The following is a 21,886-nucleotide window of genomic DNA, read 5'->3' as shown; positions in this document are numbered from 1 at the left end:
ATTGTCCGACTTTGGACCAGTCGTGAAATTTAGCAGACCAGCGATGATCAATTGGATCTTGTTCTTGAAGTGAAATATCGTATTTCTTAAGGTTTGTTACTTCATTGACAATCAGAAACTATTGTTGAGGCAGAACCCATTTCGTTAAAATATTGCTTATAACAAGTTTTTATTTATAGAGGTTACTTTTGTTTTGTTCAATGGGCTCTGAGAAAATAAGTTAGATCATCCTCTCTTCCACTTTCAGTGTGACTTCTGACGACGCCGTGTTGTGACATCCAGTTTTACGTATGACAGACAGGTTCGAAAAAGGATAAAAATGGCTTTCATCCCTAACCGACGAGACAGTTGCAAAGCGGAACCATTCGGCGCCCGGAGCGAGTATGGGTGTAACAGTTACAGCCCATTGTTTCCTGCTCCGCTAGGTCGAGGTGTATTTTCCACAAGGTTGGAAGCCTTTTTTTTACGTCGGATCTGAAAGAGAGCAACGGGGTCTCTCAGTATGTGTGTTTAACTTCAATGTACTCGACGTTATGAATTTTTTCCCTCCCGCTTCCTTACGGCGAGATCGTTTTCAACTGTCCTGTTAATATTAATGGCGCTCGTTTTTTCCACATTCGACTATTCCTTTTCTGTCCGTTTCTTCGTACAGTTTTCGGATCCGACGCAAAACTGGGTTAAACTGTACCGGCCAGTTATCGAACACAAAGGTAAATAAACTGACATTCCTTTCTCGCTCTGAAGAACCTTCTGGGTCCCGATGAAGAACCTAGGTGCCCAAAAGCTACACAAAAGACCACTTAACCCATTATGAGTTTGGTCAGGTGGGGTAGTTTTAAATGTTACACAATTGCCCACGGTGTATTCTTGAAATACGAAAAAAGTTATGAGATGTGAAATGTGCCAATTCTGAAGATAGAAAATAATGAACCTGAATTTGCTTTCAAAATTTTAAAAATTTTTGCATGCTGCATTTTCTATCGTTCTTTTACTATTGGCAATTCTGTTTCTTTGCACAAATACAATAAAATTCATTTGCTAACGTTTAGAAATGTGCTAGTGACTGCCGTGGGCACTCTCAACACGACACGCAAGAATGGCACAATTAAGCAGAAAATAAACTGAAGATGATCTCAATAAAGATCGAAACGTTGGCACGATAAAGAAAATGTTTTTCTGAAACTTACGTCACACCAGACAGCTCTCACGATTTCCGAATAATCATCGACAAACGGTCACTAATCAACACACGCGTTATTAACAATGCAAAATCACATGATATCCAAGACTCGACAGGAGTCTCTCAAGGCGGAGATCTAACACTACTACTATTTAATATACCGTATAAAAGGGTAAGTTTAACTTCTGTTCCCCCCTCCTATACTTTATTGGAGCGTTTTTGTCTGCCGTGGGCCTCTCAACACGACACGAAAGAATGGCACAATTAAGCAGAAAATAAACCGAAGATGATCTCAATAAAGATCGAAACGTTGGCACTATAAAGAAAATGTTTTTCTAAAACCTACATCACACCAGACGCATCTCACGATTTCCGAATAACCAATTGCTAACATTCTGTAAACCTTTATTTTTTCGAGTTGGGCCTAGTTTACTTATCAGCACAGGGCTTATTGGGGGAATGGAGTTGTAAATCAGTTTCTAATTTAACAAGAACCCTTTGACAGCTAATTGGTAAACAAGCAAATGCTAACGTTCTTTTATAAAATAATTTTGATCCGATTTGATTTCTCGGATTCGTATTCGTGAGTTAATCACTTATAAGCCAGAAAACGACACTTTTCTCATTAAAAAATGAGCAAAAACTTATTGGCACTGTATCGAAAATATAAAATAAAAAAAACCCCAACAGGTCTTGTTATAGAACCCTGTGGGCCACCAGCAGATGCGTCACAACTTTGAGACTGGGTTGAGGTTAGAAAGATTAGAAATTTTTAATTATATAAATATGAGTGAATGAATTTAATGAGATATGAAGGAAAGCAGTAGTCTATCAGCCTGCTTATCATTCTAGATTGCCAAATTGTTAAACGCCTTCTTGACGCCCATCAAAACAGTGCTAATTGTGGTAAATGTAAGATTTTCCGTCCAAACAGGCCATGCGCCAATGTCCAACTTGCGTCCCTGGGCGTATTCGCTTCAAAAAAAAGCCGAAAGAAATTAACCCACGTATCGAAGGATGTCAAATTATAATCGTCTGCTGGAAACGTACGTCCATATTAAATCGAAACCATCTGACGGTTGGCTGCAAGGACAGATCCGGCGATTATTCGAAATGAGGAAGGCTTCGAAACAAATACAGGATATAGATAAGACTCTACATTCCGGGTCTCGCCGATGATTTCCCGTTGCCAAATCCGATTTCGACGAGTGTCGCCTTTTTCCTCGCATGGAATGGCCAAAAGGGGGAAAACCACCGTAATGTCTTCGAGAGATACACGGCACTGCCCCGAAGACGGATCAAAACCGTCATGGGTACGGATGTGTTACGGTTATTAAGCCAAACCATTCAAAACACGTTTCGACTCGTAAAGTCCTTCATTGGATTTGCAACCGACCAAGTTAAAATAGTCTAGTCGGTTCGTTGTCGTTGTGTGGTCTCGAGTTTAACGCCATCGGACGCAGGGGAGGACTGATAAATCTTCGCCACGCCCAAAAGCCAATGACCACTTTTAGTACTCCCCATTAAAGATGGCGTCAAGTAGAAAACCACCTAAATCCACGATATTTTTATTGACAGTAATAGTTATAATAGGCATTTACCCGGATCTTCTTTTTCTACAAACAATAACGGGTTGTATTCTATTCAATTTTAGGTAAACTGGAATTCGCTTATAACGATACATCGATACATCGATGTTCCAGGCAAAACAACTAAATCGTTTAATAGTGCAATTTTCCATCTATTAAAAGTTAAATGACTACTTTTTCATATATAAAGAAGATCGATTATGATATTATCAAAGAAAAATTAATTATTAAATACAAAATTAACAAAAAAATTACATAAAACAACATACTCATGTTAACTGTATAAACATCGTAATAATAAAACTCCAATTTATTTTATGTTTATTATGATTATAAACATTTATAAATAGTTTGATAGTGCAAGTTTTCTATTATTAAAAAATAACTATATTTTTCATATGTAAAGGAGTTCGATTATGATGACTTTATCAATGAAAAATTAATTATTAAACAAAAATTAAATAAAATAACATACGTTAAGTGTATAAAAATCATAGCCATAAAACTCCAGTTTATTTTCTCTTTATTATGATTATAAACATTTTTAAATAGTTTGATAGTGCAATTTTTCTATTATTAAAAAATAACTATATTTTTCATCTGTAAAGGAGTTCGATTATGATGACTTTATCAATGAAAAATTTATTATTAAACAAAAAATACATAAAACAACATATTCAGGTTAAAATGTAAAATGTGCAAAAAAAAGTGTAATTTTCCGACGATTAAAAATTAAAACTATACTACTGTTTTTATACGTAAAAAAGATCGATTATGATGACATTATCAATGAAAAATTAATTGTTAAATAAAAAATACATAAATCAACATACTCATGTTAAAATCAAAACCATAAAACTTAATTATTAAACATACAAATACCAAAAAAACGCATGAATTTTAAAAGAAATATAATAAATTTTTTAAATAGTTTGATAATGCTATTTTCCGTCTATTAAAGGTTAAAAGACTACATTTTTTATGTTTAAAGAAAATCGATTATGAAAATTAATTATTAAAAACAAAATTAACAAAAAAAATTACATAAAACAACTTACTCATGTTAACTGTTACTCATGTTAACATCATAATCATAAAACTCCAGTTTATTTTATGTTTATTATGATTATAAACATTATTAAATAATTTGATAATGCAATTTTCCGTCTCTTAAAAGTTAAGGCTATATTTTTCATATGTAAAGAAGATCGATTAGAGAGAGAAAGTACTTAATTCTGAGACTGGAGTCCCCTAAGAATAACAAAAAGGTCACAAAATTTATTTATAAATCTAGCACTTGAATTAATGAAGGTTGACATTAAATTCACTAATTTCGTAGTCCGCTTGACCAATTAATATATTACAATTAATTAAGGTTTTTAGTTGGGATAAAAAAGTCAATGGCACGAGCCGTATTCGAACCCACGATCTTCGGCTAGATACGCCGCTACTCTACCACTTGAGCAGCGGCGTATTTAGCCGAAGGTTGTGTGTTCGAATCCCGCTCGTGACACTGACTTTTTTTATCTCAACTAAAATCTTTAATTAATTATTCGACATTAACATGAAGTAAAATAAGTTGAATTAAATCACATAATATAAAATATAAAAAATGCTAGCCATAATAGGAATTTAGGAAAAAATAGTAATAATAAATAATTCTCTGGCTTCTGAGAACATAATCACAAAATGTAAACTTAAAAGTTGAAAAAAAAAGAACACATGTTATGATGATTATGATATTGATAATATCATCATACTCGATCTTCTTTACGTATAAAAACAGTAGCATAGTTTTAATTTTTAATCGTCGGACAATTACACTTTTTACACATTTTACGTTTTAACCTGAGTATGTTATTTTTATGCATTTTTTGTTATTTTTTTGTTTAATAATTAATTTTACATTGATAATGTCATCATAATCTAACTCTTTTACGTATGAAAAATATAGAGTTATTTTTTTAATAATAAGAAAATTGCACTATCGAACTATTTAAAAATGTTTATAATCATAATAAAGAGAAAGTAAACTGGAGTTTTATGGTTATGATATTTATACACTTAACGTGAGTTTGTTATTTTATGTATTTTTTGATATTTTCTGTCTAATAATTAATTTTTCATTGATAAAGCCATCATAATCGAACTCCTTTACATATGAAAAATATAGACTTTTCTTTTTGCGCTAACAAAGTGTTTACAAATGTTTATATTCATAATAGAGGTAAATTAAACAGGAGTTTTATGGTTTTGATATTAACATGAGTATGTTGTTTTATGTATTTTTTATTTAATAATTAATTTTTCTTTGATAATGTCATCTTCTTTACATATAAAAAATGTAGACCTATGTTTAATAGACGGAAAATTGCACTATCAAACTGTTTAAAAAAATATATATATATATATATTTTTTAAATTCATGTTTTTGGTATTTTTGTGTTTAACAAATGATTATAAATGAAAAATTAATTATCAAAAACAAAAATACCAAAAATCATTAATTTTAAAACAAATAATTATCCAAAAATTTGCTCCCTTTACTGGTCTCTATAAGAATATTTAAAGAAATATGCTATTTATGCAATAAACCAAAATATTTCCTCGAAAAAAAGAAAATATTATTTTATGAAATTTTTTCTGCGTAAAAAGGAAAGGTTTGTAATAAAATGTTGTAAAATACTAATATACTTGGTTGTACTCGTCTTTTAAAAATGTAGAAACTGATGATGGGTGTAAATTCCCGAAACGTCAAATAAAGGTTTAAATAAATAATGAATTTACTTTAAATAAAAATAATTATAAATAAATAAAAAATAAAAATAATTATAAATAAATAAAAAATAAAAATAATTATAAATAAAAAAATAAAAAAAATATAATTTTATAAAATAACACCTATATAAATATTGTTGAAAATTGAAAGCTTAACGATGTTTTGGACTGAAATAAGATAGCTGGTTTTTCTAGCGTTGTTGGATAATATGTTCTTATCATGTAAGTTTATAGTTTACAGCTTTATCGAGCTAGGTCATGCATATTAAACGAAAATGACTGCCAAAAAAAAAATTAATTCTCAATTTGTTTCTCGCTCCCATAATGAAGAGGTCGTTGTAATTTCACGCCCTGTCAAAACTTGATTTTTTTCCCCTTGGAGTCGTTCTGGTTATGGTCGGGGCTGAGACAAGGTACCGGTAACATCACGTGTTCATTGGGTCATCCTCAGTGACCGCAGTCTTTCGGTCTCACCGTTACGATTCGGGAAGCAAACTGTTAATTTGTCAAGTACCGCAAATCGGCTTCCCAGGATGAATGGAGCGCCAAAAATTGGATTCATCAACCTGTTGCTAGAACTAATCGACGGCTATGAATCCCCTTTGTGCCTCTCCTGAGAACCGGACATAATGGGCTGCATACTGGCCGCTAAGACAACATTTTAATGGATTCGACTGGTGTGTTCAACCGATTGATTTCTTTAAACCAGTTCTTAAAGAAATTAGAAAGCAATTGTGAAAATAAAGGTAAAACTTCTTTCAATTTATATGATTTAGGCACAATTGGCGCCATAATTCAAACCGCCCATGATTATTCAAATTTTTTAATACACCCCCCTCGTGTCGGTGGCACGAATTGGCAATGTTTTGAGTTGTCGTGGTTGAATTATTAAACGATTCGTGTAATCCCTGAGCATCGCGGGGGCAAATCGTAGGTCGACAGGCGTGAAAGGCATGATCGTCGGATAACGCCTGACTCTGGCACCCCTGGGAAAGTCGACGCCGATGGCTATACAAATCCGTTTTTTCTCCCACCGGTGCTCCTCCTGCACAATGCTTCAAATTGTATATAATTCGGCCTTTGTGCAAGAAATCGATCTTCTCACTGAATCGAACGGACAGAATGGCTGCAGAACACGCTTCATCGAGAACTCAGGGAAAAATTATATCGTTGATAGGCGTTTAAATTAATTAATTTTTCCATTGTAAAGTTGTGACTTAATGTTTAAAGTAATTCCTGCCCGGAACTGAGGAAATTACATAATTGACATTAAACTATGTTTTCTCTGAATATTAATAATTTTTTTAAATACATTTTTTATATATAAATAACAACGACTATGATGACATTAACTGTGTAAATATCATAATCATAAAACCCCAGTTCAATTTTAAATGTATTATGTTTTTTAATTTTTTTTTAAATAGTTCGATAATACTATTTTCCGACTTTAAAAAATGAAAAGATTTGACATTTTTTATAGTAAAAATAAACTATGGTGACATTATTAATGAAAAATTAATTATTAAACACAAAAATAACCACACAAATTTACAAAAAAAACAACATTTATGTTAACTGCGTAAATATCACAATCATAAAACCCCAGTTCTTTTTTATTTTTTATTATGATATTTTTTTAAATAATTTGATAGTGCAATATTCCGACAATGAAAAGTTAAATTGCTACATTTTTAATAAATAAAAAAAGATCGATTATGATGACATTATCAATGGAAAATTAATTATTAAGCACGAAAATAATAAAATAATTGTATAAAACAACAAACTCAGATTATTAAAACTCAGGTATAAAACATAACAATACCAAGAAAACACATGAATTTTAAAAGAAATATAATAAAATTTTTTTAAATAGTTTCATAGTACAATTTTCCGTCTATTAAAGATTAAAAGACTACATTTTTTATATGTAAAGAAGATCGAGATGATGACATTGTCAATGAAAATTAATTATTAAAAACAAAATTAACAAAAAAAAATACTTAAAACAACTTATTCGAGTTAACTGTATAAATATCATAATCATAAAACTCCAGTTTATTTTATGTTTATTATGATTATAAACATTATTAAATAATTTGATAATGCAATTTTCCGACTATTTAAAAGTTAAGTCTATATTTTTCATATGTAAAGAAGATCGATTATGATGGCATGATGACGGAAAAATTAATTAGTAAACACAAAAATAATAAAATAATTGCATAAAACAACATACTCCTGTAATTAAAACTCAGTTATTAAACATAACAATACCAAAAAAACATGAATTTTAAAAGAAATATAATAATTTTTTTAAGATAGTTTGATAGTGTAATTTTCCGTCTATTAAAGGTTAAAATACTACATTTTTTATATGTAAAGAAGATCGAGATGATATTATCAATGAAAAATTAATTATTGAAAACAAAATTAACAAAAAAATTACATAAAACAACTTACTCAGGCTAATTGTATAAATATCATAATCATATATTTTATTTTTATTATGATTATAAACATTATTAAATAGTTTGATAATGCAATTTTCCGACTATTTAAAAGTTAAGTCTATATTTTTCATATGTAAAAAAGATCGATTATGATCGCATTATGACTGAAAAATTAATTAGTAAACAAAAATAATAAAATAATTGCATAAAACAATATACTCATGTAATTAAAACTCAGTTATTAAACATAACAATACCAAAAAACACATGAATTTCAAAAGAAATATAATAAAGTTTTTAAGATAGTTTGATAGTGCAATTTTCCGCCTATTAAAGGTTAAAATATTACATTTTTTATATGTAAAGAAGATCTATGATGATGACATTGTCAATGAAAATTAATTATTAAAAACAAAATTAACAAAAAAATACTTAAAACAACTTATTCAAGTTAACTGTGTAAATATCATAATCATAAAACTCTAGTTTATTTTATGCCTATTATGATTATAAACATTATTAAATAGTTTGATAATGCAATTTTCCGTCTCTTAAAAGTTAAGTCTATATTTTTCATATGTAAAGAAGATCGATTATGATGGCATTATGACTGATTAATCATATAAATTAATTAGTAAACACGAAAATACCAAAACGTATTAATGTTAAAACAAATAATTATACAAAAATTTGCTCTCTTTACTGGCCATTAATACATTAATCTAAAATATTTCCAAATTTTAACTTATTTTTAAGTTTTTTAAAATTAAATTATGATTAAATTTAAATTAAAATTTTTAGCTATTAATTAAATTAAAAATGTTTTTCTTGTATTTTTGACAATTGGCTTACGAAAAACAAACACCACATAATTAACATATATATTATTTTTTAAACTTAATTTTTTTCTTTTTTTTCATAATTTTTTATATTTTTGATGCAATTGATCTTTCTTGTTTTTTGTTTGTTTTTTTAAAGTAAATAATTAAATTAAGTATGATTTATCTTTTATTTCGGTCAATTAATTTACGAATAAACACAGAAATAAGACAAAATTACGAGAACATATTGTGTTTTGTAATAAAGTATGCAAGCCATGAATATAACTGTAATAATCCAAATATTTGCCATTCAATATTTGTTTTAATTTTATACTTTCTTTATAACTTCACTAGTTTTCGTGGTCCGCTTGACCAATTAATATCTTTCAATTAATTAAGGTTTTTAGTTGAGATAAAAAAGTCAGTGTCACGAGCGGGATNTAAGTTATGTTATTTAGAGTTACGTTCCTTTAGCAAGCAAAAATATTTTGTACTTGTTTTGACCGAGTTATGGTATTATATTACAATTTGTTTTAGTTATTCTCATTTATTGTAAACATAAATTTTCATTCACTAGATTTTGAGGTCCGCTTGACCAATTAATATCTTTCAATTAATTAAGGTTTTTAGTTGAGATAAAAAAGTCAGTGTCACGAGCGGGATTCGAACCCACGATCTTTGGCTAGATACGCCGCTGCTCTACTACTTGAGCTATGACTTCGATCCACTCGGACACTAACTTCCCATCTCAACCCCCAGCTTTTGAATTTTCCCTCGTTTTTCCCATTTTTTCTTTATAACGATAACTTTTTTATATATGCTCGCTGTGTCGAAAAAAACACAAATACATAAATCAATTGTTGTATTAAACAATTTTTTCTGATATAAGACTTAGCTTAACATTTATTATGCTACTTAACTTTGGTAATTATGATGATGAATAAATGCCAGGATATAATTAGTATATTTGGTTTTGAATACAGCCAAATTTTTATTGGTTTTCATAAGAAGTTTTTACATTTTTTAGTTCGTTGAACATGTGGATGGGGGCATTAAAAAGGGTAAAAAAGGCAACTCGTCACCGGGAAATAAAAGTGTTAACCGTCCGAAACGTCGAATTAGCGGCCCCTTTGTTACAAAACACTTTTCATTTTGGCTCGGGGTAGAGTAAAAAACAGAAGTTAATCCCCCTCCCCGGAATCGTGTTTTAGCGAGGATGTCTTTGTCTGGTGGCCGGGTATTGCACCCCGGGGTAAAAAGGACGTGGAAAATGAGGAAAGAGGATTCCCGTCCTCCTGGAGGGGACGAGGCGAAGATTGTCCATGACTAAAACCGGTGGGACCGCCTTGTACCGTTCGAGACATACCGTCTTTTCCACTACAATTCATCCAAAGGCGAAAAACAAGGTGAAAAAACATCTTATCCTCTCGCCTTTTCCCGATCCCCTTTGACCGGCATATCGACAATAGTACGGAGTAATCCTGGCAGTAAAAAACTAAACGCTGATCGTGAACCGTTTACCGACGTTTATTCCATTGCGGTCCGGTCACGTTACCGGCCTTTCCGTTCACGCCCTCTTCCTTTGCCAAATCCCCAATCTATTTTCTATGATATACTACAAAACATTAACATAAGAAAACAATCAGAGTCTTGATCGAAAAAGAAATACTTTTGTTAGAGTTAACCGATGTCTGCAGGGTGATGAACCTATATACTGTCCTCGATCCTCCTGGTATTTCTAGTCTCGCTACTTCGCCGTTTCAGACGTGCCATTAGATTAATGGCAAAAATATTTCTTTGAATAATTTATTCCCCTTAAAAGGAGAGATTTCTACATTATTTGGAAAATACACCATCTAGGGGTCTTGATTGTAATAAAATAGACATGTAGAATAATTATGTAACTTTGGTTTTCGTTTACGATAACAATTTTTGAAGGTTGGCCTTGAGCACGACTCTCATCTCAAAATTTGTATCCGGAGTCGGTTGGATTTTGGTAAGTTAGTCATTGTAGCCAGAGTTGGGCAAAATCAAACTAATTCAATCATGATTAAGAATTTTGATTGAAGTTTAATCATGATTGAATTAGTCATGAGTAAATTAATCATTATATGATTTAATCATACCTCATGATTGAATTAATTATGATTAAATCACATAATGATTAATTTACTCATGACTTATTCAATCATGATTAAACTTCAATCAAAATTCTTAATCATGATTGAATTAGTTAGATTTTGCCAAACTCTGGCTACAATGACCAACTTACCAAAATCCAACCGACTCCGGATAAAAATTTTGAGATGTGAGTCGTGCTCAAGGCCAACCTTCAAAAAGTGTTATCGTAAACAAAAACCAAAGTTACATAATTATTCTGCATGTCTATTTTATTACAATCAAGACCCCTAGATGGTGCATTTTCCAAATAATGTACAAATCTCTCCTTTTAAGTGGAATAAATTTTAATTCAAAGAAATATTTTTTACATTGATCGGTTATGTAAACATATTTACTTTTCAAAGTGTAGCTTGTTATAGGATTTTTTTATTATTATTATTATTATCATTATCATTACTTTTTGGCTTTTCATAACGATGTAGTTTTACTTATAATTGGAAAATTGATTTTTGTTAAATAAGGTGTTGAAGGATTTTCGTTTTGATGAAATAAATTTCTGTTAGAAAAATTTTTAAAAGTGATGAAGTGTATTTTTCATTTTTTGAGCACCCATTTGAACATGATTTATCGAAATTTAGTCATGACTAACTATATTGTGACTAAATTAGTCATGCCTCGTATTTAATTAGTAGTCATGACTAATTTAGTCATCAATCAAATATGGCGACTAATGACTAAATTAGTCACTTACTACCAATCATGACTAACAGTCTGAGGGATCAATCATTAATCATTAGACATGACTAATTTTTGCCCAACACTGCCATTAGACATTTAATTTATAACATTTCCAAAATAATGCTAGTTGAAGTATATGAATAAAATTTATTAATTTTACAGTGTTCGGCTACTCGTGTACAAACTTTGCCAGTATATTCTACATTCAAAATGGAACCAAAAAGTCTTAATTAACTAAGAATCTCAGCAGTTTCGGAGTTACTGCATTTTCTCTGATTGTTTTTTCAGATTTCACAACTTTGTTTCAAATAAACAATGATAATTCCAAAACTAAAGGTTTTGGACAAATCCGTTGATGCAATTGAATCTCCGATAAGATGTGATCAATACTGAAATTGGGGGCGTCGGTGACGGCATTACTATGGATGTGAATTCTGACGAAATTTTGTTCTGACGAGGTCGTGTGATTAAATAAATACTTGTTTTCCGATGAGAGTGTTTACTTTGGCAGTGAAGTGCATGTCAGAACACGTAACTTGCCGTCAGGACCATCCGGGCGTTTAAACCAGTTTGATTTTTTCGTGCGTTCTGACGTTCTATTTAGACAGTTTTGGTATTTCACCGTGGATATAGATAAACCGATTAGACTTGTAAGTGAAAATCGGTGGGACACATGAACAACAAAAATATCACAACAGAGATATTCTCAGCCAAAGTGGGAGAAAGTTTCTCAAAAAATCAACACTACCAATAAGCCATATTTGGTTAGTAATCATAATTAACCATATTATAATTAATTACGGTTTTTAGTTGAGATAAAAAAGTCAATGGCACCACTTGAGCTATCGTGACCTCGATCCACTCGGACACCAACTTCCCATCTCAACCACACCTTTTGAATTTTCCCTCCAAAAGAACCTTAAAAGGTGCGGTTGAGATGGGAAGTTGATGACCGAGTGGGTCGAGGTCACGATAGCTCAAGTGGTAGAGCAGCGGCGTATCAAGCCGAAGATCGTGGGTTCGAATCCCGCTCGTGCCATTGACTTTTTTATCTCAACTAAAAACCGTAATTAATTATAATATATTAATTGATCAAGCGGACCACGAAATTAACCATATTAATTATTCTAATGAATATTTCTTTTTATCTAAGGTTTTTGGTTAGGACGAAAAATTAATGTAACGAGCTGGATTCGAACCCACAACCTTAGGCTCAATACGCTGCTCCTCTAACCACTTGAGGTATCATGACTTTGATCACCTCGGATACCAACTCATCTGAACCTATTACCGTTCGAATTTTCCCTCTTTTTGCCATTTTTCAAATTTCAGTTAATAATTTAAGGGACTAGCAATGAGTTTGAAACTCTCCTTTCTCGTCTCTTGTGGAAAATTAGTGGTTAATACGCCCTGTTATTCCTTCAGCTATCATCAATACCTTAATCAATGGACTTTCAAGAAAATAAAACTCATTTCGTCCATTTTGCTGGGAGCTAGAAACGTACTGACTATCAGAAAACGCGTACACTTGAACCACCTTGTTCTGACGAGGAAAAAGGAAATTTTCTTTTTGCGCGAGGGGCATGCTGAATGATATCCAAAAGACCGTGTTTTGTCTTATTGTTTTATTTTTTATTTTATTTTTTTGATTACCAACGCCCATGAAATGCCAAGGCACCATCTGCCCGTACTTTGAATCTTCCTAAACGAACCCGGCTATTATTTTCAAAACTGCCGCAGCTTATGTTAAAATCTCGGAAAAATCATATTTTCAAACCTTCCTGTTCGTCAAGTCTGGTTTTAGTTTTAGAGTTTGGAAATAAAAGAAATCCTTATTAGCTAAAGCGGATAGTTTTTTTGGCCGCATTAATTCGAAAGTTGTTTCAATTAAAAGAAATTAACTGTCCATACCGATCCTGGTAAACTAATTTCAGCAAATAGTTCAAATTTATTAGAATTATAGTAACGAGGGCACGAAGATATTCCTTAGACATGCAATTTTTTTTTTTTTTCAAATGGCAAAACGCCTCGTCTGCTGAACGGTTTTAGTAACGTTGAAAATGCATGGTTGTGTTTGCTGTTTAGAACTACGCCTCGATGAGACAATAGAAATAGAAAAGTGTTTTTTTTTATTGTTGCAAAATCAGTTTTCCAATCAGTTTCCATCTAGAACATAATGAAATCTTATGTTTTTCTTATGTATGTTTTTCGTGTCTCCTTCAAATAATTTCATTCTCACATAAATGAAACCTTGATCTTTTTTTATTACAACCAACAATAATTACTACTGAAAATTGTAACGTTCGTCTTTGGGTGCATCTTTTTAATAAAAATGTGATCTGTTAAACAAGTTTGTCGCCCATTTATCGCAATGGATAATTCAAGTTTTTGTAAATGGAAAACTTCAGTTTTCAATAAATAGATAGTTTATCCCTTAAAACAAGTATGTAATAGAAATACAATTTTTTATCGTGTCAATCACTCACGTATTATAATAGATAGCTCTATAGTTTAACTACTGAAGCTATATGCAATAGAAATCTCTTAGGGGGCGTCGGTGGCCGCAAGGTTTAGTCTTTGACACGGCGCTCGTCACTGTAAAGTAAAGGTCCCGGGTTCGAATCCAGCGGCCCTACATTCGAACCAGACATACTTAATTGGCTTTTTTTTCAAAAACACCGGCCCTCCGAGGGTTGATATAACTTCTGCTATTGCGAACCCTCGTAAAAAAAAATTAAATTAATAATACTAAACTTTGAAACGTTCGTGAAATAAGCGATTTAGTAGCGAGAAATATAAATTTTTTTTTCAAAGTTGAAAAACGTACTATGGTGATTCTAACTATTTTCAAACCTAGAGGCCAGTAAATTTCAGAAAACGTACTCCACTTAATATTCATTCTAGTGGTGTAATTTCTTTTTTAATTACTTTTTTCAAAGATGAAGAAATTTATGAAGGAAAAGAAAAAAACCGTGGTTGAAGGATTGCTAGGTGGCAAAATTAATAATATTATTCAGAAATCGTGAGATGCGGTCGGTGTGATGTAGGTTTCAGAAAAACATTTTCTTTATCGTGCCAACGTTTCGATCTTTATTGAGATCATCTTAAGAGCCTGGGATTTACAAACATTGTTTACATTTAACAAATACATGAATATAAAAAATATATTTTGCATTGTGTAAATTCACTTTTCCACATCCTAAATGTATTTGTTAAATGTAAACAATGTTTGTAAATCCCAGGCCCTGAAGATGATCTCAATAAAGATCGAAACGTTGGCACGATAAAGAAAATGTTTTTTTGAAACCTACATCACACCGACCGCAACTCACGATTTTTGAATAATTATCGATTAACGGTCACTAATCACCACACATTAATAATATTAAAAAATAAAAAACTTAAGGAAATTTTGAATGAATTAATTAAACTTTTTTAAATTTTGATTCGCTTGAAAAAGTTGGAAAGAAGTTTTGTGCAAATAACTTGAGAAAGGAGTGCCCAAAACAAAAACCACCAGGAGCATTGAATTCAGCATTACAAAGGGATTTAAAAAACGTACACATGTGAGTGGTACCTACCGTATCGTTATCCTTGGGAGTCAGATCAAAATTTAGCAAGTTTTAGTTCATGGGAAACAGGACGAAAAATAAAAAATTACTTGTTCTTTGGTTTTTCACAAAAATCCCCCAATAAAATATAGGAGGGGGAACAGAAGTTAAACACCCTTTTATACGGTATATTAAATAATAGAGGTGTTAGATCTCCGCCTTGAGAGACTCCTGTCGAATCTTGTATATCATGTGACTTTGCATTGTTAATAACCACGCACCGGGTTCTTTTTGATAAATACTCAATAAATCAACATAAAACGTTCTCACCAAGACGCAATTTAGAAAACAATATGGAGTGAGAGAGTTTTTGCTTTCCAATAGTCAGTTTATATCACAACCGTTTGACAGGTTGTTTGAAAATAATCATATACAGGGTGTCGGGAGTTGGTTTGTCGTTTGGAGTCTAGTTACGTTTAAATCCAGCATTCATCAGTTCGCCTTTGTTTGTATTTACGAATTTTCTCCTCGAGCATAATTCAGTTTCATGCCGGGGAGTCGAGACGGTCCGACAATGGCCGTCGTCGTTTCTTGGCCTACACGCGTCAATTACATGCAAACAAGATTCTCAACGCAATCTTGCCAGACAAGATTGAGCTGTCAACGTTGAATGCAATCGGCCCAAACTCCCACACGAATCGAACAAACCATTCGATATGTCAATTGTCGTTTGTCCTTTTGTCAAGCCGGCTACTTCCTCATTTGCCTCCGCCATGATAAACATCTCGGAAGCGTACCGAGCACTTCGGTCCTTTCAATACGACCCTTATCGACAATACCGAAGCGGTTGGTTATTCACTTTCCTATTTGACACAGGAGTACTCGACATGCATCTAATTATGTTTAATTTGTCTCACTTTTACACTATTTTGAGGTTTCTTATTGATGACTGCCGGACGACGAACTTTGGTCGTTTCTCTGTTCACGCTGTCTTCCTTTTTTTTTCTTCATCCTTTTACTTTTCAAATGGACTGTGTCTTGAAAAACGTGTTATAGACCGGCAAAGACGCGTCAAATGGCGAGGTCTGGATATTAACAGGTTGATGAATCTATTATGCATAATTTTTCTCATTTTTACACTATTTTGAGGTTTCATGTTGATGTCTGCAGGACGATGAAGTTAGTTTGCTCGTTTCTCGTTCACGCTATGTATTCGTTTTTGGTTTTTGTTTTTTTGCGTGGTTTGTTTTTTATCCGTTTAGTTTTTAAAATGGACAGNCGAGGTCTGGGTATGAACATGTTGATGAAACTATTATGCACAATTTTTATCACTTTTACACTATTTTGAGGTTTCTTGTTGATGTCTTTAGGACGACAAACTTAGTTTGCTCGTTTCTCGTTCACGCTATTTATTCGTGTTTTTTTTTTTGCGTGGGTTTTTTTTATCCGTTTGGTTTTTAAAATGGACAGTCTCTTGAAAAAAGTGTTATAGACCGGTAAAGGCGCGTCAGATGGCGCGAGATTTGGGTATAAACAGGCTGATGCATCTATTATGCATAATTTGTCTCACTTTTACACTATTTTGAGGTTTTTCGTTGATGTCTGCAGGGCGATGAACTTGAACTTGAAGTTTGGTCGTTTCTCTGTTCACGCTATTTTTTTATCCTTTTAGTGTTAAAAATCTTGACAAAAAAACATGTTATAGAGCAGTAAAGACGCGTCAAATGGCGCAGGTCTGGGTATAAGATTGTTCACGCATGGTGCTGACTCTGTCGTTCCAACCTTGCTCTTGTTGATCTAGGCGGGTAATTTTGGCTTGAACGTTCTTCAAGTTGTTGAGAATAAATCTTATAGTTTTGAACAGAAACGTTGTTATTTGGAACAAGATCAAGATAAAAAATATTAATTCCATCCAAACAAAATTACGAGCACTGAGAACCAGTGGAAGAAGAAGAGCTTTTTTCTCATTCTAGTTCTCTACAGTTCGTGAGGTTGAAGGTGAAAAATGGTACGAAACTATTGCATTTTCAAATTTAACTATAAATATAAATAATAACTATAAAAATAAAAAATGAAGCCAAAAGGAGAGAAAATTCGTGCGGTTGAGATGGGAAGTTGGTGCCCGAGTGGATCGAAGTCACGATAGCTCAAGTGGTAGAGTAGCGGCGTATCTAGCCGAAGGTCGTGGGTTCGAATCCCGCTCGTGACACTGACTTTTTTATCTCAACTAAAAACCTTAATTAATTGGAAGATATTAATTGGTCAAGCGGACCACGACAATTAGTGAATATAAAAATAAATATAGTTCGGTTTTGTGAAGATCCTCATCCTCCTAGTCTCGCTCGTCGTCAGAAGAACATCAGCATTTACATCATAATGATTGGAGACGGCTAAACCAAAAGAATTAATACTTGTGAAAATAATAAGAGAAAACGGTTTGCTAAAACTTAATATTTTTCTTAAGTAGGCTTAAGTTGTCTTGAGTAGGTTCTCACGTGACTCGCCAACCACCCAGACAAAGCTAACAGTTTAAACTGTTTAGATCTTTCATTGGGTCATTTTCTTTAAGCCGTTTTCGAGATAGTCGCCAACCGTCCATAAAATATATCTAGCGGACTGGAACTTGAAGAGAAAGCGCTTCTTCCATTATTTTATTAAGCTTTATCCAAGACGGATCGATCTGCCCCTTGCTCGATTAATCTCAGATCAATAAATTGCTTAAGCCGTACAAATTATGAACTTTTGCAATAATTTATCGAATTAAGAAAGAAATTTTACACATTTTTTTAAGCACTATTATGTTTCTTTTTACACTGCTCTTCTTTTGTGATCAAACATTTACACTTAAAACAAGCAGATGACCTCAGGTCGCGTTTGAGATCCGGCAGGTGCTAAATCGACCAAGGCGCTCACCATGCCTTCCGTGACCACTTAACACCGCCGACAGATTGTGACAGATAAATAGATATTTGATTTACTTGTTTATGGGAAGAAAGCTAAGATCAACAAAGTTCCTAGTACACTCGTCTTTTTACCTTTGTTTCGTATATTTTTATTTAATTTTTTTCGCTTTCAAAGAAGTGTATATTTTATTCTTGACGTTTTTGATACATAATAACATTTTTCGGTTTATCTTTACAACTTTCGTGTGTTAGCACGTAGAGAACTTTCCTTACACAGTTGACTTGTATTTTTCAAAGCGATCGTCTATTGTTTACTTTTTACCAATTTCTTTTCCTCGTGCATCAGCTTTCATTTCCTGCTACGTCTCCCTTAATCCAAGTCAGCGTAATCGACCATTAGTCATGTACCACTTCAAATGGATCTATATATTTTTTCTATTATTTTATATTAATATGTAGACTTACCCTTAATTTTAATTGTTAATTAATCTTTTTATGTAAGGTTTTGGTTGAAATGAAAAAGTTGGTGTCACGAGCGGGATTCGAACCCACGACTTTCGGCTAAATACGCCGCTGCTCTAACGTGACTCCGGTCCACTCGGACACCAACTCCACATCTCAACCTACAACCGTTCGACTTTTCCCTCTTTGTGCCATTTTTCAAAAATTGACTTAATTTCGATGTTTAGCTAAAATCTTTTGTTTTCCATGATCTTTCAAAAATCGGTGTTTTTATTCAACGGTTCCAAAAACTACAATACTACAGTTTGAACATCCCAAGACGAAATCTCACAAAGGTGTTTTGTATTGTACAGAACTCGTCATTTTCAACGCTTGCTCTATGTTGAAACCTTGCATTGGTTTATATCCCTGAAGATGGCGAGAAGCCGAAACGCTTCTGGTAGCCCAAAATGATCAAAAACGACCATACTACAGGCCCCACACCGCCAAGAGAAAATCTCTCAAGGATGTTTTCGTATTGTATGGAACTAGCCGTTTTCAACGCTTGGTCTATGTTGTAGCTCACCTTGCTTTATATCTCTGATGATGACGAGAAACGTAAACACTGCCAATAGCCAAAAATGATCGAAAACAGTACTACAGTTTCAACATCCCAAGACGAAATCTCACAAAGGTGTTTTGTATTGTACAGAACTCGTCATCTTCAACGCTTGGTCTATGTTGAAACCTTGCATTGGTTTATATCCCTGAAGATGGCGAGAAGCCGAAACGCTTCTGACAGTCCAAAATGATCAAAAACGACCATAGTACAGGTCCCACACCACCAAGAAGTGTTCGCGACAAATTTATCTCAACCAGTACCTTACTTAAAGATTAATTAATTGAAAAGAATTTATTTACTCAATCTGACCATGAAATCTAATGAATTTAATAACCAAAGTGAAGTGTACTTCACTAAAGCTCGCCGTGGCGATTTTATTTGTCGCCGAGAATCAAATAGATTACGCGGCATTTGAAAAACGGCAAAAAGGAGGGAAAATTCAAATGGTGGGGTTGAGATAGGAAGTTGATGTCTGAGTGGATCGAGGTCACTATAGCTCAAGTGGTAGAGCAGCGGCGTATTTTGCCAAAGGTCGTGGGTTCGAATCCCGCTCCTGACTCTGACTTTTTTATCTCAACCAATACCTTATTAAAGGTTAATTAATTGAAAAGAATTTATTTAGGCAATCCGACCATGAAACCTAATCGATTTAATAATTATTAACATTTTTATAAATACGGTCCACAGTGATGATTTGCAGCATAAGTGTTAGATTTTCTTGAAGTTTTTTCCAGTCTGAAACGTCTGGTGGTGGGTCCACCCTTGATATCTGAAAGTTCCAGATCGGTAAACCTTATTATATGTCACACACCAGGGAAATGTTCTAAGCCTTCGTATTACATTTTGGACCATCTCCATTTTTTTTAGTTGGTAATCGAAGTCCGATGTTTCGCAAGAGTATTGCCAGATCGGGCGAAGAGTATCATGTGCATTAGTCGCTTATTATGCAGCGGAATGGCATGCTAAAAGATGTTTCGATGCAAACATCCGACTTGGTACAGCAGACAATTTTTCTTTATATGTTCACTCCACGTCAGTTTCTCATCCATGGGATGATTTGTGATGGATTTGGCATAGATGGACTTGTACTCCTCATTTTACACAACACGCATCGACTTATGCTTGGAGCGGCTGTTTTGCCACTTTTTATGAAAGATTTTTGCAATTTCTCTAGTTCGTAGTACCCCGTAGCATAAGTAAAAATTAATTTGAACGAAATTAACCAACACGCCGAGTTCGCGACGTTGATTTTGACCCTTGGTCGTTTTATCATTAAAATTAGCGGCGCCAATGTGAATTTCGTGCGAACTGACAGGAAATGATGTCAAGTACTTTAAATTACATCGAACCCTCGCCTTATCGGCGATTCTTTTAAATTACCATGCTCCTTTTTTGCCCATCACTGTCCATTGGCTTGTCCACCGAAGCGAATATTCTTTTGTGGAGATCGGATTTTGTAAATTCATATACTTTTGAATTGTAATATCCAATATTAAGTCGTTAGTTAGTTTTAATCTTTAATCTATCGATAATTTAAGATTAACATCTATTGGGATATATCTGACCTTAAAACTCTGAACAAGATCAGATATGAACGACAAAGATGATCCCTAGATGGTTGGATCTGCGAAGGAATAATAATAAACTAATCTACATCTTAGATTGTTATCAATTTATCGCTGATATTAGTTATTTATCTGATATTTATAATTTTTTATTCATCACATACTCAAGGTTTTTATGATCCACTTACTCCGTTATTATTCGGTCTATCATTTTAGTCTAAATTATCCAAATTAACATTATAATAATTACAATTAATTAAGGTTTTTAGTTGAGATGAAAAAAAGCTAATGGCACGAGAGGGAGTCGAACCCACGACCTTCGGCTACATACGCCGCTGCTCTACCACCTGAGCTATCGTGACCTCGATCCACTCGGACATCACTCATCCACTCAGGTCACGATAGCTCAGGTGGTAGAGCAGCCTCGTATCTAGCCGAAGGTCGTGGGTTCGAATCCCTCTCATGCCATTAGCTTTTTTTCATCTCAACTAAAAACCTTAATTAATTGTAATGATTTAATTGGTCAAGCGGATCACGAAATAAGTGAAATTATAATAATTTTCAAACTTCACAGATTTCAAAGCATTATATCAATTATAGTTTATTAAATGTTGTTTCAGCTTTGAACGGGAACGAGGGTTGGATCTGCTTGTCTGGGCCGAGGGTGGCCTTGATTTTCGCCACCCTCGGTGCGCTCTTCCTCATCGCCGTTTTGGCCACGCTGCTCCTCCTCATCAGGCACAGGAGGAAGTACTTACAGCGACATCCTTACGGCCTGTATTCTTAACCACTGACCCGAGGATGTCCGGTGGTCTTCGACCTTGTATTTTGGTGGTGAATAGATCGAAATCGTCGGAATCCGAACTGTCCTTGTGGTCGGTCGCTTCAACTAGAGATTCTTTTTTTTTTAAATCTCTTATTTAAAAAGTCATCTCTCAGTTTTACCCGACCGACCAGTAAAGTATCGCATTTCATTAGTTTATTATTTTTATTGAAAAATTGCTCTTGATTCCATTTAAAGTATATTATGTTCAGTAGTTTCTGGATTGGCATTTTTAATATAAAAAACAGGTCGGCTATAAAGAATTATACCATTATTAATTAAAAATTAATAATATTGT

General features: G+C 33.2%; 1 protein-coding gene across 1 annotated transcript in view; it reads left to right on the top strand.

Moving 5' to 3' along the window:
• Nucleotides 1-21,671, top strand: part of LOC106661324 — a 75,044-nt gene extending 53,373 nt beyond the window's left edge. Inside the window, exon 10 of the mRNA XM_014384624.2 lies at nucleotides 21,386-21,671. Within this exon, the coding sequence (XP_014240110.1) occupies nucleotides 21,386-21,552 (167 nt within the window). The 3' untranslated portion in view covers nucleotides 21,553-21,671. The remainder of the gene's footprint in view (nucleotides 1-21,385) is intronic.
• The last annotated feature ends 215 nt before the right edge of the window (nucleotides 21,672-21,886 follow it).

The sequence above is a fragment of the Cimex lectularius genome, unplaced genomic scaffold, assembly GCF_000648675.2.
Source record: "Cimex lectularius strain Harlan isolate CLEC.00 unplaced genomic scaffold, Clec_2.1 scaffold20, whole genome shotgun sequence".
Taxonomy (NCBI): Eukaryota; Metazoa; Arthropoda; class Insecta; order Hemiptera; family Cimicidae; genus Cimex; species Cimex lectularius.
The sequence above is the reverse complement of the archived record's forward strand: the minus strand, read 5'-3'. Positions and strand labels throughout refer to the sequence as shown.